The sequence below is a fragment of the Aspergillus terreus genome, genomic scaffold, assembly GCF_000149615.1.
Source record: "Aspergillus terreus NIH2624 scaffold_1 genomic scaffold, whole genome shotgun sequence".
NCBI classification, from domain to species: domain Eukaryota; kingdom Fungi; phylum Ascomycota; class Eurotiomycetes; order Eurotiales; family Aspergillaceae; genus Aspergillus; species Aspergillus terreus.
Window position 1 is genome coordinate 1,956,109 of NT_165972.1, and position 17,615 is coordinate 1,973,723.

A 17,615-nucleotide genomic window follows, 5' to 3' on the forward strand; every position below is an offset into this window, starting at 1 on the left:
TTCATGGAAACGAAACGATACGGTGGAGGCAGCAGTAGCAGTAGTAGCAACAAGAACAGACGGGGGCAGGGGAGGGGAATGGCAGAGTGGGTGGTACAAAAGACAAATAAGAGGAAGAAGAGAGGCAGAAGATGGAGGATTGGAAGAGGAGAAGGTATTCGGAAAAGAGAAAGCCCAGAATCCGGGGCGGCCGAGGAAAATCGTGAGAAATGGGAAAAAAGAGGGAAAAAAAGAGGGAAAAGGCAAAGCAGCGGTGAGGAAGTGGGGAGAAGAACGAAGAGGGGTTGGTTAGTGTTAGTCTCTTAGTATCAGGGCGTATCGCATGATCTTGGAGTATGCCAATCTGCCGGAGGTCTATAGAGTATTAAGTAGGTATCTACCTAGTAGTACCTAGGTAGTTTATAGTATTATATAGATTATAGAATAAAGGTACTCTTCTACAGTGTTGTATACCTAGTATATTTTCCCCATACTGTATCTATCTAGATCGATGGATGATGATACCACGGTTGAGTCTAGTCGGGAAAGAAGATCAGTGGATCGACCCGAACCTGGGCTAGTTAATGCCACGCCAACAACTACTAGTCGCGCCTAGTACTACTAGATACGGTAGTAAAGAAACTGTTGAGAGGATGTGGCATTACCCTCATACACGGAAACCCCCCGGCGATCCGTATTATTACCACGGCACAGGATCTACTGTACTAGCTGATGGCTCAATCACTGCCGCACACATGTTGGCTTCATTGCCAACAAGACGGCTGACGATGCAGTAGCGCCATTCCTCGTCCACTTCTGTACACCATTTCGTCCCGTACTCCGTAGGTGGATGATGATGATGACGATGATGATCATGATCCTGATGAGATAACGAGATCTCTCTTCATCATTCCATTCTAGGTAATTCCTCTCCATCTCTACCATTTAAACTATAGAGTATCCATTATAGTCGTCTCATCCATCCTCCATCCAAGGTCCCCAAAGCCACCTCCAACTGCCATCTCCACTGCCACCCACTGCAAACCCTATTCGCCTCCCCCATCTCCAATTCCAGATTACAGTAAATTCAGTGCCATCTCACGACCGTGCGAATCCCTCCCAGCGTTCCTTACCCCGTTGGGAGATCGAAGAATGATACATCCAAAACGCTCTCTCAACAATCGGAGACCAAAGCATGCCGATGGCCCGCAGCCTCCACGGGCCTCCTCCCAAAGCGGCAATCCTCCTCGTCTGGCGGGTGCGCAGGCCGTGACTGCTGGCCGAGCGTTACACACGGCAGGGAAGACGCCGTAAGGGGTCGCATCATGCATATGAGATCAAGGCCCGTGGCCTCCACTCGGAGCAAACGCCTCCTCTCGTTGATTCGCCTGCCGCCGTCACGCCCGCCTGACTCGCAGCCGGCCACGCCAGCGCCCAGCACGTAAGAATAGCACCGCGCGGTGGAAACGAACCCGAACCGTTCTCGTCTTGCACGCGCAAACTTCGGTAGTGCGGTAGTGTAGTTAGTTAGTCAAAGACTGGTCGATCGGGTAGGCGCTTAGTGGCAAATCATCGAGCCTCCTCGCACGTCCACTCTTGCAGCAGCCGGTGGTCTGAGCGAGCTCGTGGTTCAGATGGTGGCGGAAGAGGGTGCCATAGGCAGGTTGTCGACCGCAGATGCAAGGCAGGAGTGACTACTGACTCGGTTACTATTCTTGTGCTCGCTTGACGGATGGAACCTGTCATAGTGGATCTGAGGTATCGGGTATTGCAGCAGAATATATCTTCACCCTCCTGTACGTGAAATGGCTCCAGATGAGACTGTCATCCACAACGACTTGGCTTGATCTAATCCACGTATCATTATTAATATTATGTATTCCATGCGATCAAAGAATGGGAGGCATATATGGAGATAGAACGTCAAATGGTGCCGTGCTGACTAAGCACAGAGGCAGAGACTCGTGTTGATCCATTTGATGTAGACAATCACCCGGACTATCACGTGTATGGACATCCAATGTCAATTATGAACGACCTAGGATGGTTCATTGTCTGGAGGACTTTGTTTCTTCATGATTGATCCCATCACCAAGTGTACATTACTCCGAGTACTCTGTCAGGCGGATGCAGACCGCCTACCCCACTCGACCGAGAACAATGACCATGGCCGCGGGGAACGTTCGTATCGCATCATTGTTGTTCGGCTCCGAACAATACCAACGGCCTCTCCACGACCCCATTCTTCTCCCTGGCACTCCTCGTGGCGAGGACTGATATAGACTGCACCTCCCTTCTCCTCCGCCAAAGAAGTGCCGTTCATGCCCGTCATCGCGGCGACAGGCAAAACTCGTCGCCAAGTCCGTTTCTCATCAGCCAGCCAAGCATCGGGACCAGCAAGGCCGAGTTGCAGAAGCTCCAACTCTAGTCTGCGGCCCAACCGTGCTCCTTCTGCAGCCAAATCCCGTGATCTTCAATTGCTGAGCAAGTCGACCACCATGGAGGAACCGCAGTCCCACTCGGGCGTCGTCCCGGCGCTCTTCACCCAGCCCCCGGTCCTCCAGGACGCGCTCATCACCGAGACGACAGAGCTCCAGAATGAGACCGTTGACAAATGTCTTCCATTCCTCAAGGGGATCCACAAGACCCAAAACGGCCCCTTTAACCAACATGGCGTGCAGGCACTCAAACGCGACGAGCACATCGGCTATCTTTATGACTCCCTCGAAGACTATCCCGCCGGCTTCGTGGCCATGGATGCGAGTCGGCCCTGGATGGCCTACTGGGCGCTAGCGGGGTTGAGTCTGCTGGGGGAGGATGTCACCAAGTTTCGTCAACGGTAAGCCCATGATCACCCGCGGGACGGGAATGCTGACTGCCGCCGGTGGCTTTGGGGCCAAATTTGCTGATTACCCTGTTCTTAGGATCATTTCTACATTCGGAGCCATGCAGAACCCTACCGGTGGCTTCGGTGGCGGACATGGTCAAATGTCCCACTGCGCGTCCAGCTATGCGGCCGTGTTATCGCTCGCCATGGTCGGGGGTGGAGAAGTCTTCCAGTTGATTGATCGAAAAGCAATGTGAGTTGTCGAGGTCGATTCCATGCATTCCAGGCTAACTTCCCTCCAGGTGGGAATGGCTGGGCCGGTTGAAGCAGCCAGACGGTGGGTTCAGGGTGTGTGAGGGCGGGGAAGAAGATGTCCGGTAACGACGCCTTCATCCATGGTGGTCTCGTTCCCTCTGCTAACGCTGGGCAGCGGCGCATATTGTGCAATGGTGATCATATCACTACTCGACCTCCCACTCACTCTACCCCCGGGATCGGAAGCGCGCCAGTCCGGACTCGAAACGTTCACCTCTGGTCTTTCTGAATATCTCGCCAGATGTAAGACCGCCCGTCCTACTGTCGAACGCCACTGATGACACCCTGCAGGTCAGACGTTTGAAGGTGGTATCTCCGGGAGTCCCGGGTCAGAAGCCCACGGGGCTTACGCATTCTGTGCTTTGGCATGCCTCAGCATTCTCGGCAAACCAGAGGTCTCCATGGCCAGGTAAGATGCCACACCCCTCACACATTCATTTGCTGACGGTGCGGATAGATGCATGGATGTTCCACTATTGCTCTCGTGGCTTTCGTCGCGCCAGTACGCTCCCGAGGGAGGCTTCTCCGGAAGGACCAACAAGCTAGTCGATGGCTGTTACAGTCACTGGGTCGGGAGTTGCTGGCCTTTGCTCCAGGCGGCTCTGGACGGCACCCAGCCAGAGTCAGGCCCTCAAGCGACCTCTGTGGGCGATCTGTACAGCCGCGAGGGCTTGACCCGGTATATTCTGGGATGCTGCCAAGGGAAGGATGGAGGTCTTCGCGACAAGCCTGGGAAGTGAGTTCAATCTACTGGGGCTTGCCATGGTTGATAGCATGCTGACGTTGGATCTAGACATGTGGACTCGTATCATACCTGCTACACGCTTACGGGGTTGAGTATGGCTCAATACCGCCACTACTACACGGATGTCAGCGTGAGCGCAAAGGGCGAGTTCCATTCAGCGTTCTCGTGGAAATCGCTACCTATCAAGACGGCACCGGTGGAGAATGCCTCGGACGTGAATGTGTTTGACGAGAGCGATCGACTTACGGCGTTCCATCCCATCTATGTGATTCCTCATCGAGCTGCCGAGGAGATGCGTCGTTGGTTTGAGAATCAACCGTTGGTGGTTGAGGGGGAAAAGCAGGAGTAACTCGAGCCAGTGTCTATTCTATGTACAACTATAATCCCTGTAACTTACTCATACATATCTAAAGACCATTGACGGGCCAGACATATCACACCAGCTACTGTGATTACATGCATCGCGGGCGGCGATTAAATCTTCATCCTCTTACCTGCATGCGGACGAGTTGCACGAATCTGATTCGATCGTATTCGATGGGAGATTGATTGTGCAACATGTCTTTACTTGCATCGCAACGCTTTCCTCTGAGTAACACCCCGCCACCCTTCAGGGGAATAACATGCGGATCCACACCCTCGCCTGGCTTGATCCAGTGGACATGGGTTTGGAAAACTAGAGATCAAATCAACATAGCCTGCATGCAGAGCCATATTGATATCGACTGAAGCCGTTCTGCCATCTCTCAGTCCACAAGCTGACCGATACACAGCGCATGCTGCAGTCCGTCCGAACGAGCAGGTCGAAGGTTGGCCATCCTACAAAATTTCCCGAGCGATCAATCGGAGCCTAGCTGATGGAATGCACAAGGTTATCGTCTCATCTCGTCCGCAGCCTGAAAACCCTTCCATGGACAGCAACGAGCGTGGTGACATGGATTCCCCGCCGCACGAAGCGCAACTGCCAACTCATCATTGCATCCGACGCCTGTGTCAACCCCCGAAAACGGCTGGCCAATATGATTAAGGTGCACCGGCGCGAATTCAAAGTCTCAGGATTCGATTATTGATTTCACGAGGCAAACGGACATTGTCCGTCCATACCGTCCGTTTCTAGAAGCGCTTCCGCCGTCCCGTTTCGAACGCGTTGCAATCGTCCATTCTACTGCCTAGCTAGGTCCCTACTGTTTGGAAAGATCCCGAGGAAGCGGTCAAAGGGTGTCCGTCGGATTGCTTGCCGAGTCAGGGATCATCGTGATCGTCGCTAGCCTGGCTGGACTGGACACATAACCCGGACGAGGGGCACGGGTCGATGAGTTACGGTTCCCGTTATGTCGATTATTTGGACCGCCTAGCGGGCTACGGTCAGTGCTTTTAAGAGTCACCATAATCACCATCCATTATTGATCCTAGGAGGCGGACAACCTATCTGCGCGACATGGGCGCCTCCTCTGAATCACTATGGTGTGCATTAGCCCAGCGTCACCACGTCTTTCTCACCCGCATCTCGAGTGGCCACTGACACCCATCATTCTTTGCTTTTCTTCCAGTTCATCACTGCGGGGTACCCCTCCTTGGTCCTGAGCAAACACGACAACATCAACTCCCACTGTCTGAGCCTGGCTTCCTTCTGCAGGATCACCGCGGTCCAGAGAGCGAGGGCGCACCTGCGCAACCTGTCAGTGTTAGCCGCCTCGATCGGCGGCGAATTACACCGTGGCAGAGGGGACCCGGTCGAGATGGATCTCCGGCGGCGGATCACTGGCGAGGAGCATGCCAGCGCATCATGGTTCCGTTCGGTGCCCCGTCGCGGACTCTGGACTCCTGGACTCCTTGGCTCGCAATTGAGTCAAGTCCGGGTGGAATTGGAGCTCTCAGCCAGTCGGGGGGCCTCAATTGCAGGGGACTGGAGTCTTAATAGAATCCATAGAATAAAAAAAAAATTTTTATATCATTTCCGAATTTTTTCTTCATACTCAACGCTAATATTGATAGAGCCCCACCCGTTGCTTCGAGCGCATTATACATGGGCCAGCATGTCAACACGTCTGTCCGGTTGTTTCTTTTTTCTGCTCTCCTATCTCTCTATCCTCCGCCATCTGGCCTGTCGTCCATCAGCGCTAGTCCACTTCTCCCAGGTTGTTTGTTTCAGTCCTCGCCCTGTCCTCGCCTAGTCCCTCCCCGAGGCATTGGGCATCACAGCCGTTGCCGTTGCCGTTGAACGGCGGTTGCATGTCTCTGGCGTGATTGCTTGCCAGGGTGTTGAGTGCAGTATCACCGACACACGTATCAATTGGAGGGGACCCAGCCACACGATGTACTATATCCTCTACCTTGCGAGTACGTAGTCCGTCCCCATCTCATGCTATACCCTTTAATCCACTCCCGACCCAGCCGCCAGAGCAAGTAATCTAACAGCGACAGGCCTCTGCCGCCGCCGCCGCTGGCCCGAACCGCGGTACGAGATCTCCGCCCTGAGCACCGGGTACTCCTGCACGGTGCGGGTCAACAACCGCGAGTACACGACGGACGAGGAGTGCGGCAGCGAGACGCTGGCCCGCGAGAACGCCGCCATGCGCGCGTACCTGATCTGCCGCAACTTCTCCGTCAACGACGGCATGTACCCGGCCGGCCACGACCACGGCGCCGTGCTCCAGGGCCTGCCGGTGGCCATTGGCACCGGGCGCAAGGGGCGCTACAGCGGGAGCGAGGAGGGGGAGCTCTCGACGAGTGCGAGTAGCGGTGCGAGTCGGAGTGGAGGGAGTAGTCCGGAGAGTTATGAGGGGGGGTTGGCGAGGGCGTCGAGGGTTGTTGCGATGTCGCGTTAGGTTGGGGGCGCTTGCGGGTTTGATTGGAGAGTTGGAAGGCTGGAAGGCAATGGGGTTATGATGATACGACTTATGACATGACTGAATATCCTATAGATCGATGTTGTTTTGACGGTGAGGCCGACAGATTGATTGGTGATTGCATGGTGGCCAGCGGTCTTTTATGTACGAGAATGAATGCTTGCAGTATGTGATTAGATATGCCAATGTGGAGATCAATGGATGTAGCATAGTAGTCGGATATTATACCTATATACCTATGAGTATCCATCCATATGTGGCTATACCTTCGGCTCCCGGTATTCTTGTCTGTAGACTATCTATCCCCAGATTACTAGAGGAACAGACCTTCATCGCTGCTAATCTCGTGCCTGCACCATACGAAGTAAGAATTTGCGTATAGCAACTGATAAGCACCTCATTGGTATGAACCTCAGATACTTGATCCCAGAACATGCATACAACTTCAACAATATATGTACACAACAACTAAGGGACAAGCAGGAGTATAGCTGAGTCATCATGACGTCACCCAGCCATGCCGTCATCGGGGTCCGGGGCTTGACATCAAGCATACCTCAACAACGAGCATATATACACAATCCCCCTGACTTTGCACTACATGACTCAATACCTCCCAATCCATCTAACCGCTCATGATGCGGTCTGTTCTAGGTAGGGTTCCGGCCGTGATGGCCTGTTTGACGCCCGCGCGAGGGAGCGTCCGGTCGACTGTTACTGTCTGGAAGTCGGCGCAGGCGTCGCCATACCCTAGCAATGTTCGATGCGTTCCGAACTGGTCGACAAATTTAACTAGAATAACATGCACGAGACACTACTCTCCTGCTCATAAACGCCGTGCACAGGACGAGCTGGAACGACTCGAGATCAGGGAGAAGACGGAAGCAAACGACGAGGCGAGCTCGCGGACGCACCAGCAGCTCGAAGACGCCATGACAAAGGGTAAGCCTGGAACGGGGTCCAACCGGGCCAAATGCTAACAGCCACAGGCAAGCTCCTGACGACCCCGTCGCGGCTGTTCAAACTGCTCATCCCCCTGCCCACGGCCCATCACAACCGCAAACACATGGGTAGAGCTCCAATAATGCCCTCTTCATTTTCCATGCATCCTAACTCCTTTGGTGTAGACGTCGAGCCAATCGCCATCCTCATCCACCCGCAACAACCCCTCTCCTACCTGGAACGCCTCATCCAGAACGAAGTCCCGCCCATCACGATCAACCAGGGCGAACCGCGCCCGCCGACGGTATCGTTTATCGCACTGCAAATCGAAGACAAACCGGTCAAGCCGCACAAGACCGTCTACGAGGAGACGGACGCGGAGGTGCGGCGGCTGGGGGGCATGGGGGCGGGCGACGAGGCGCGGCGGGCGCGGCGGTGCCCCGACGAAGGCGACGACACGTACAGCTACCTCCGGCGCCCCACACCACCCGACTCGTCGTCGTCGTCGTCGTCGGCGCCAAGCAGCCGGGAGCAGCGGTTCGTGCGGTGGTCGACATCGACGGAAATCGGCGACTTCGTGCGGGACGCGTCGCGGGCGCGCGAGTTCATCGTGAACATCGAGGGTGCGGCGGCGGGCGTGCGACAGGTGCACGTGGCGGTGCCGTCGTTCGACGAGCGGACGTATTTCCTGCGGATGCGGCTGCGGCGCATCTCGGAGAAGATCCGGCGGATCGCGGAGATCAAGAACGAGTGCGATGAGCTGGCGCAGCGCGGCGCGCAACGCGTGGCGCTCGGCGGGTTCGGCGTGCTCGCGCTGTGGTGGTACCTGGTGTACAAGCTGACGTTTGAGACGGACCTGGGCTGGGACACGATGGAGCCGGTGACGTACCTGGTCAGTCTGTCGACGCTGATGGGCGGCTACTTGTGGTTCCTGTACCACAACCGCGAGATCTCGTACCGGTCGGCGCTGGACTTTACGATCAACGCGCGGCAGAAGAAGCTGTACCAGACCAAGGGGGTGGATCTGCCGCTGTGGGAGTCGCTGATCGACGAGGGCAATACGCTGCGCAAGGAGATCAAGAGCATTGCGGCCGAGTACGAGGTCTACTGGGACGAGAAGCGCGACGAGCGCGACGAGCGCGTCACCGAGGCGCTGAAGAAGGAACGAAACCAGAAGAATGGATCCCATCGCGCCAACGACAAGGATGATGATGATGAATAATGCTGATGCTGTTCCTAACATGCTATGACCTGTCCCTTCATTATCCCGCCTACAGCTCTCTACCCATTCCGCACCGGATCATAGTACTCTTTCTTGGGCGTGTCGGTGGCTTTTGGCGACTTGGCCGCTTGACCTGCTACCTCCCGTCAGTCTGTCCCGCAGCCCTCGACTCCACGCCACGTACCGGGGTCATCGGCCTTCCGCCGATTGCGGTTGTTCCGCACGTCTCTCGATCGGAACACACTATACAGGAGCCAGCCGGCCACCCAGTTGGGGCCGTATTCGCCGGTGGTGGAGCCCTTGGCGAAGAGCGGTCGCGTGAGGGGGCCGGCGTTGTTGGAGATCTCGGCGATGCCCCAGTGTTGGCGCTCGGGGCGGATGTGATGCCAGAAGAAGGGCGGGCGCGTGGACGGGTCGGTTGCGACGCTATCGAGGAGGTTGGCGGTGTCTTCGTTGAGACGGTTGTATACGGCGATAGCTTCGTCCTGTTTCATAGGTAGGTTTAGACCATAGACATAGAATGGCATGTGTGCAGTTGCAGAGAACCGGCGTACCCGCATGGCTCGGTAGATCTGTTCGTGCTGGGGGTTGTGGGAGCTGAGCCCGAGGGCGTGCATAAATTCCTCTTTGGAGGCGCGGGGGCCTACGGACGGCATGCTGTAGGAAAGAAACGAAGGTATAGTTGGACACGAGAAAGCTACCAGCACCGTGAAAACGAAGGCAGCTCGCGCAAGATCAAATACCTCCGCGGTCCGACAGGGTGCGTGGTACAGCAGCCGACACGACGAACGTCCGGGCTCGACGGGGGGCGCATCGTATCTGGGCATGGAGTCCACGACGACGCGGAGGCGGGTGATTTGCAGATTGCGAATCGACCTGTCTGCGGCGCCGTTGGGGGCTTGTTTCTGTCTGGATGTGATTCTTCAGCTAGGTGTAGGGAGCTGTACGTATCCGGTGTGGCCTGCAATGGTGGGAGATAGGTTGAGCGGATGAGGGATATGTCCCGACGGAGGCGTCGCAGGGTCAAACGGTAGGGCCGGCTGATTGTTTCGATGCGCCGCCCCCCTGACCTGTTGATCAGGACATTATACGTGTATGCCAGTGCCGAGAGATCGAGTCGAAAACAGACTCCCCGCAGCAAAGCACGACGGATGGCCCGGACAACCAGGAAGCCAGCCGATAGGAAGACATACATCAACGACTTTCGTCATCCTCCTGCAGGTGCGCGAGACGCCAACGGCCGGCGTGTAACCTGCGCACTCCCGGCGAAAAAGCAGGCGTAGGGCCGGACGCTCAAACGTATATCCCACGGTTACGAGGCGAGCAGCAAACGGAGGCTTCGAGCGGCGATTGCAGCGGGAGCGGGGTGCTGGAGATTCGATATATCGACTCGGATGAAACCAGATCAAACAGCGTCGGGTTGCACTGACGGACTCCGGAGTTCGGTCCGTCGCTACAGGAGACAAGCGTCCGCCAGGATCGTCGATGCGAGGTGGAGGTGGGACAGAGGGGTGCTGTCCATTCGAGGAGGGTGGGACGGCGGACTCGAGGTCAGTCGGGGCGTGTGATCTTACTATATAGTATCCATGGATGGTTATAGGAGGGTGTAGGATCTCGATGGTGAACTTTTGATATTGACTCGGGACCGACGTCCTCCCACACGGGTATACATCCAAAGGCTGGAATCGCAGCACATGAGAAAAAAAGACAGAAAATAGGATAAAAAAAAAGACATCGTCTACCTCGTCAATCATGATGGTCGGATCATACGTCTTGAACAGGAGACTGGGCTCCCAGCGACAACGGCCCTCTGGTATAGCGGATGCAGGCGTGCAGAAACCCTCAGGTATATTCAGACTGGAACAAAACAGATTCATATCGCTCTAATCATTTCCCAATTATGTGCAACACTAGGCAGTTAAAAGACGAACAATCACGCAGCGGATCAAACCCTTAGTCGGAGGCGGGTGAGTCTTCGTATAGTTTGCGCAGGAACGCCTCCACCTCGGTATAGTCCTTCTTGGCCTGGGCGAGGGTGTTCTTGATGTGTTTGAGGGAGACGGCGTCGTCGGGCTCGTCGGTGGTGCCGGTTTCGTCCTTGCGGGCGCCAAAGTGCTGGATCTTCTCGCAGGCATCCTTGACCTTGGTGAGGCCGAGGGTGGCGGAGGAGCCTTTGAGGAAGTGCCCGAGCTGGGAGAGTTCGAGAAGGTCTTTGTCGGCGCTACGGGAGGTTAGTAGGACGCCGGTGGACGGCTGGACGGCTGGACGGTGGAGTTGGACTTACAGGGCCGCCTCCATCTTGTCAAAGGTGCTCTTGGCCTGATCGAAGAAGCCAAAGACGATTCCGCGGCTGAATTCCTTGTCGTCATCGTCGTCCATTTCGAGGATCTGTTCAAAGGTGTTTTTGTCGATGCAGTCTTCCATGTCGGCAAAGGTGAGTTCCCTTTCCTGGAGGGAGTCAGTACGATGGGACATGGGTGTCGATATTGATGGATACGGACGTACCGGTTCCTCTGAGGGGTTGGTGGAGGGCGCCATGGTGAGGATGTGTGGGAGGGAGATAGAGGGAGGGGTGGTGGTGGAGGACAAGAGCGGTGAATGCCAAGGCGAGCGGCTATTTTAGAGGAGAGAGGAATACGAATTACGATCTGGAGGATCAGTATTCAGTAAGTAGGTAGAGGAGAGGATAGGGAGTAGAGTAGAGGGAGTAGAGGATAGAGATAGGATAGGGATAGAAGTAGAGTCGAGATAGGATATGACTACAGAAGAGGAGTAGGTGGAGTAGGGGAGGAGAGGAGGGGTAAGAGATACCTGTGAGGGGCAGGAGGCCCTAGGGCATGAGGGTATCACAACAAACAATCTATGGAGAAGAGAAAGAGAAAGGAGGCGAAGAGGAAAGACGAAAGAGACGAGAATTATGTGGGCGACCCGATATTAGCCCCTCTGGATGGATCCACCGAGAACCGAGCATAGGGTTCTTACCTATAGAAGTGTAGAGCAGACGGAGAGAGCAGAGAAAAGAAGAGGAGAGGCGAGGAGAAGAGAAAGGGGAGAAGAAAGATGACAGAGAATTAGGATGGAAGAGGATTCTGCGGGACTAGACTAGGGCTGCTGATCGAGGGTATGTCGTCATGCTCCACACAACGTATACTTATAGTTACAGAGTACATACTGTCGAGTGACAAGGATAAGTATCGTACATAGATATACATATAGCATCTATATCTATATCTATATCTATGTTCATACATATCCTAATACTATTCACTCATACATTATATATTATATATTCAACATTCTCAACATTCACAGGAATTAAGACTAAGACTCCACACAGATACTGTACTCTTAGATACTCTTACACTTCACACCACTCACACCCCTTAATACTCTACACAATCGACTACAATATATCTACCGACTTTAGAGACAGACTCCATCGTACTCCTGCATTCACCTATACTCCCGAGGTCCTATCCTAACAAAGAAGGCGAACGACAAAAATTAAAATCATCAATTTCGGGACGAACGCGAGGGTCACCCTCTCGCCAATCGGCATCATCCATGTGGACCCATCCCACAATATGACATCAGGATGGGTCTACCGCCACCAATCGCAACGCCCTGTCAGGCGGGGCATGCCAAGCCTGTCCGTGTATTTTTAAACACCTTCCTGCGTGTGACTGGGTGCAGTATAGACGTCATTTTCCCCTTCACCACCAAGATACTTACTCCGTACTCTCTCTCTCCTTCCTCTCTTCTTCCTCTCACAACACGCACTCTCTCTACACCCCTCGCTCCCTCAACACCGTCCGCAGTGTCTTGGCGAAGTTCGCCACATACTCCGGCTTCAGCATCGTGTAATGCGCCCCCTCCACATGGTGGTATCGCACTCCCTCCCGCACAAAGTCCTTCCACGCCGCCAACAGCCCGTTCACCCACTCCTCGCGCGTCCGGGCCACATGCGTCAACGGATCCGCCACAAACACATCCAGATGCTTCACATTCCCTGACGGCTCGTACTCGGTCGCCATGCCCTGCATGTTGGAGGCCAGGTTCACCCACAGCAGGTAGTACTCCTCCGAGAGCCCCAGCTCATCCCACCGCGCCGGGTTGCTGTGTTGCCGCAGGTACCGCACCGCCTCCAGCCGCCGCCCCTGCCGCTCCAACTCGCACAGCTTGGGCTTGTGCGTGTACGCCGTCTCCTCGTCCATCAGGTCGACAAAGTAGAACAGGTGGATGATGCACTCGTCCCACAGCAGCTGTTTCATGCGCCACTTGATGTGCGGCGGCAGGTTCCAGCTTCCGCAGTACCGCACCTCGTCTCCCTCCGCCTCCAGCCGCTTCGCAATCTCAAAGGCCACCATCCCGCCAAACGAATAGCCCGCGATCGCGTACGGCCCCTGGGGCTGCCGCGCCTTCATCGCCGCCTTGTACGTCTCAAACACCTCCTCCAGCGACGTGAATGGCGTCTCGCCCTCGGCCGCGTTGAACCCCTTGGCCCGGAACGCGTACACCGGCCGATCCGTGATGTGGTGCGCCAGGTTCACAAACACCAGCACCTCGCCTACCCCCGGGTGCACCAGCCACAGCGGCGTCTTGCGTCCGTGCGGCTGCAACACCACCACCGGGTCATACACATGCTTCCGTCCCGTGCCGCTGGTCGCCGCGATGCGCTGGCACAATCCGCGCGCCGTCGCATAGTTGAGCATGTCCGTCAGCGCCAGCGTCTTGCGCAGTTGCAGCTGCCGGTTGACCCGCTGCATAATGGCCACCAGGTCCATGGACGTGGCGCCCATCGACAGGATCGAGTCGGTCACGCCAAAGTCGTCCGCCTCCGGGATTTCCAGCTGCTCGCGGATGATGGACAGGATGGTCGCCTCCTCCGCCGACGCCGGCTCGCCGCGCATCGTGTCGCGGTGCCGCCGGATGGCCGCCTCGTTAGCCGCTTCGTAGGCTGCAAACTGGCCCGCCTCCAGCGCCGCCTGCAGCTTGGCCCGCGACAGCTTGCCCAGCGTCGTCTTGGGCATGTCCTCGCGCCGCAGCGGCACCACCCGCGGCCGCGAGTGCGTGTACATGCTGATCAGCCGGATGATGCTGCTCTGCGCGTCGAACCGCGCCGCGTCGTCCGCCTCGTCGTACGCCGGCAGGTACAGCACCGCCACCACCTCCGTGTCCATCGCCGCCGTGCGCGTACCGAAGCAGCAAAAGTACGTCGGCGTGGCGCCGGGAATCTCCGCCTGCTCCAGCGCCGCGTCCAGCTCGTGCGGGAGGTACTTGACCCCGTTGATGTTGACCATCTCCTTGGTGCGGCCGTCGAGGTGCAAGTGGCCACCCGCGTCGATGTACGCCAAATCCCCCGTGCGAAACCAGCCGTCCGCCGTGAAGGCGTCCGCCGTGGCGGTCGGGTTGTTGTAGTAGCCGTGGAAGATGGCCTCGCCGGTGATTTCGAGGTGACCGCGCTCGCCGGGGGCGGCCTCGCCCGACCCGTCCAGTCGGCTGATGCGCATCCGCACGCCCGGCATCGGAGTGCCCAGCGACGCGAACTCGTGCAGCCGGGCCTGGTCGTAGCTGGGACAGTGGCTGTTGAAGATGCAGCCGGCGCAGGTCTCGGTCATGCCGAAGGAGGGCTTGAAGACGTCGGCCGGGGCGCCGTAGCGGGCGAGGATGGGCTGCAGACCGGCACAGACGTCGATCACATTCGCCTCGCCGCCGGTGTCGAGGTACAGGGCCGCGAGGTTGAGGTCAGCGTCGAGCGAGTCGGTGCGGCCGGCGTCGAATTGGCGGCGCAGCTTGGCGAAGAGGAAGTTGGGTGCAAAGGTGCGCGAGACGCGGTGCCGGCTGAGCAGGTTGAGCAGCTGCATCGGATCGACGAGTACGTTGGCCGCGGGGACCTGCACCTGCGACACGCCCGCCACGATGGCAAAGAGGTGGCAGTGCACGAGGTTGGCGACGTGGTCCATGTGCACCCACGAGAGGAACGGGCTGGTCGGATGCGACAGCTGGGCCACCGCCGTCTTGCCGCGGAGCGCTGCCAGCACCTGCTGGTGCGTGATGGGCACCGCTTTGGCCGTGCCGCTGCTGCCGGAAGTGAGCATCAGGGCGGCCACGTCCATGGGGGAGGGGTTGATGGACGGCGGCAAGGAGGCGTTGCTTCCGTCAGGGCTAGGGCTGAGGTCTTCAAACGCCAGACATTGCAGCAGACCGGCGTTCTCATTGAACGGCCCCATGAGGGCGCGCCGCGTGAGACACAGCGGGGCATCTAACGTGCGGTGCAGATGGAGGAGATGTTTCTTCCGCTCGACGGCGTCCTGGCTGAACATGCCGGGCCCCGTCATGGTGGGAATGGCCCCGGTCAGGAGCACAGACCAGTACCAGATCATGCTGTCGACGGCATTGTCGGAGTGGACGACGACCGGCTGCTTGGGCGTGGTCAAGTGTTTGCTCTGGAGCAGGGCGGCGTTGGCCTCGGCGGTCCGCAGCAGTTCCTTGTAGGAGATGTGCTGCGCCGGAGTGGTCTCGCTGCCACTGTTGTTGGTCTGGTAGGCGATGATGCCTTCGGTGGTGTTGGCCGCTGCGCGCAGGGCATCGACGACATTGTCAAAGGGGTATTGGACCATGCCGTTCGACGCCGGCTCGGCATGGCCGTTAGAGAGGATCTCCGTGCGAGTCATATCGACGCGGATGAGTGTGGACAAGGTTTAGGGAACTGGCATGAAATGAAATGCGTAACAACAACGAACGAGGGATAGTGCGCCAATGTCCGCTCAATCGAGACGCCGTTCAGCTCGTGGGCATCGAAGTTCCTAAATAGGATTCCACTCTGCCCAGCATCGGCACATGGGCGACGGCGCACGAGTGCATCGGCAGCAGGTTGTCTGCCTACATTCCTGTCTCGCTTGATGCTGCCGGGTGGTGCTCCGTGTGGCAGCACTGCATGCGCCTGTGTCCCCTTGATTCAGGTTGGATGCACGGAGGAAACCTTCGGAAGCTGTTACTCGATTGTCTTTGGATCTTCAGCTGGATGGCGAACAGGTCTGGCACCGCCTCGCCCTGCATTCCTGGACGTCACTGGCTTAATGCTGCCAAGTCTTCCATCTACATCGGCAAGGGATGTTACTTCTGTAGTACTTGTAGACTAGATTGCAATCTGGAGCAAGCCACGACAACAGCAGAAAGACATTGCGAACTCGAGACATGGACCTATACCTCCAGACTGCTTCTAGATCCAGGCTGGGCTGGCCGGCTACCTTGATACGGGCTGTCAGACACCGCTGACAGAACAACCTCAGCATCCGTTGGCCAGTTACATACGAGCAGCAAGGGGCAATGCTACGCCATATGATACGAGAATCTGACTCTTCACGGCATGCAATTGCTGATCGGATCGATCGATCGTTCCCCGGGCTGCGTTGTCTTGAACGTTGTTGCCCGAGCCTGCCGCTCCCAGCATCATCCTTTGTTTGGTGGCTTTGTTTGTGACCTGTATCCAACTTTCTTACTCCCCGCAGACCGAGCGATCCCTGGTTGTGGCTCGCTCTTCATAAGCTCATCTCCGAACTCTGCCCTCGTGTCCTTGTTTTGGCTGCTCACCATGACCGCTCCCATGCGCCGCGCACTGCTCTCCCTGACGCAAGGCCGCCCCCAGACTCTCGCCAAAGCATTCTTCCATTCCTCACCATCCCTTGCCATGAAGGTCGCTCGTGTTACTGCCTGGGACTCACCCCCTGAATACGTCTCGGCGCCTGACCCGCCTGCCCCGTCCCCGACGCAGCTCCAGCTGAGCGTGGTGGCCGCCGGCGTACCCCGAGTGGTGCGCGCCCGCGCGGCGGGCAAGCACCCCAGCGCCATGCGGGCGTCGCTGCCATACGATCCGAGCATTGACGGGGTCGGACGCGACGCCACGGGCGAGCTGTACTTCATCAATAGCCTGGCGGCGCCCGTATTCGCAGAGCGCGCAAACGTCGAGCGCAGCCAGCTCATAAAGCTGCCGGCGGGCGTCGACCCGGCTACTATCGCCGGCCTAGCCAATCCGACCGCTAGTAGTTGGCTAGCGCTGCGCTGTCGCGCCATCGGCGGCTGCGCTGGCCGTACAGTAGCCATCCTGGGCGCGACCAGCGCCAGTGGCCGGATCGCGGCCAACGTCGCCCGCCAGCTGGGCGCCGCGCGGGTGATCGGACTTGCACGCAACGAGGCCGCCCTCGCTGCCGTCGACGGCCTAGACGCCCGCGTCCGCCTGCAGGACCCTCTCGTTCTTCCGGCCGACCTGGGCCCCGTCCACATCGTGCTCGACTACGTCGGCGGGCCGGCCGCCGTGCAGCTGTTGCAGGCGTTGCATCCGCCGCCACCCGGTGAGAACATCCAGTACATTCTGGTCGGCGGGTTAGCCGGATACGAGCATATGGACCTGCCTATGCGGCTGGTCAACGTGAAGCCAATCATCATCATGGGGTCTGGCGTGGGCAGTCTGACCCGGGAGGACTTGGACCGTGAAATGCCGGGGGTAGTCAACGCCCTGGCGAAGATGGGGCCGATTGGAGTAGATGTGTTTGCGGTCCCGATGGCGGAGATACAGACTGCATGGGACTCGGAAGAAGCGCAGACCAAGCGGATGGTCATTATGCCTTGATGGGGGCTAGTACGACATTGATTTACATAAGTGTTTTACACAGACCGGTAGTTATCGAAATCCGTATGACTGAAAGCAATTGAGAATGAACTATATTGCAACTCGAC

General features: G+C 57.2%; 6 protein-coding genes across 6 annotated transcripts; 4 read left to right on the forward strand and 2 right to left on the reverse strand.

The window, feature by feature from the left end:
• Nucleotides 1-2,145: 2,145 nt before the first annotated feature.
• On the forward strand, nt 2,146-4,215 carry ATEG_00696 (CAAX farnesyltransferase subunit beta RAM1; the record flags this gene model as incomplete). The annotated part of the gene is made up of 7 exons (XM_001210782.1): nt 2,146-2,160; nt 2,262-2,818; nt 2,904-3,059; nt 3,237-3,364; nt 3,413-3,530; nt 3,579-3,857; nt 3,915-4,215. 7 exons carry the CDS (start codon nt 2,146-2,148, stop codon nt 4,213-4,215), a joined length of 1,554 nt encoding a protein of 517 aa, XP_001210782.1.
• A 1,966-nt stretch (nt 4,216-6,181) lies between these two features.
• On the forward strand, nt 6,182-6,694 carry ATEG_00697 (uncharacterized protein; the record flags this gene model as incomplete). Its single annotated transcript, XM_001210783.1, has 2 exons — nt 6,182-6,206; nt 6,291-6,694. The coding sequence occupies 2 exons, from the start codon at nt 6,182-6,184 to the stop codon at nt 6,692-6,694; spliced, it is 429 nt and encodes a 142-aa protein (XP_001210783.1).
• Nucleotides 6,695-7,386: 692 nt separating this feature from the next.
• Nucleotides 7,387-8,879, forward strand: ATEG_00698 (uncharacterized protein; the record flags this gene model as incomplete). The annotated part of the gene is made up of 2 exons (XM_001210784.1): nt 7,387-7,657; nt 7,705-8,879. 2 exons carry the CDS (start codon nt 7,387-7,389, stop codon nt 8,877-8,879), a joined length of 1,446 nt encoding a protein of 481 aa, XP_001210784.1.
• Nucleotides 8,880-10,832: 1,953 nt separating this feature from the next.
• ATEG_00699 (Hpt domain-containing protein) lies at nt 10,833-11,417 on the reverse strand (the record flags this gene model as incomplete). Its single annotated transcript, XM_001210785.1, has 3 exons — nt 10,833-11,100; nt 11,164-11,327; nt 11,385-11,417. The coding sequence occupies 3 exons, from the start codon at nt 11,415-11,417 to the stop codon at nt 10,833-10,835; spliced, it is 465 nt and encodes a 154-aa protein (XP_001210785.1).
• A 1,247-nt stretch (nt 11,418-12,664) lies between these two features.
• ATEG_00700 (non-ribosomal peptide synthetase) lies at nt 12,665-15,553 on the reverse strand (the record flags this gene model as incomplete). Its single annotated transcript, XM_001210786.1, has 1 exon — nt 12,665-15,553. The coding sequence occupies one exon, from the start codon at nt 15,551-15,553 to the stop codon at nt 12,665-12,667; it is 2,889 nt and encodes a 962-aa protein (XP_001210786.1).
• A 920-nt stretch (nt 15,554-16,473) lies between these two features.
• On the forward strand, nt 16,474-17,508 carry ATEG_00701 (uncharacterized protein; the record flags this gene model as incomplete). The annotated part of the gene is made up of 1 exon (XM_001210787.1): nt 16,474-17,508. The coding sequence occupies one exon, from the start codon at nt 16,474-16,476 to the stop codon at nt 17,506-17,508; it is 1,035 nt and encodes a 344-aa protein (XP_001210787.1).
• Nucleotides 17,509-17,615: the final 107 nt, after the last annotated feature.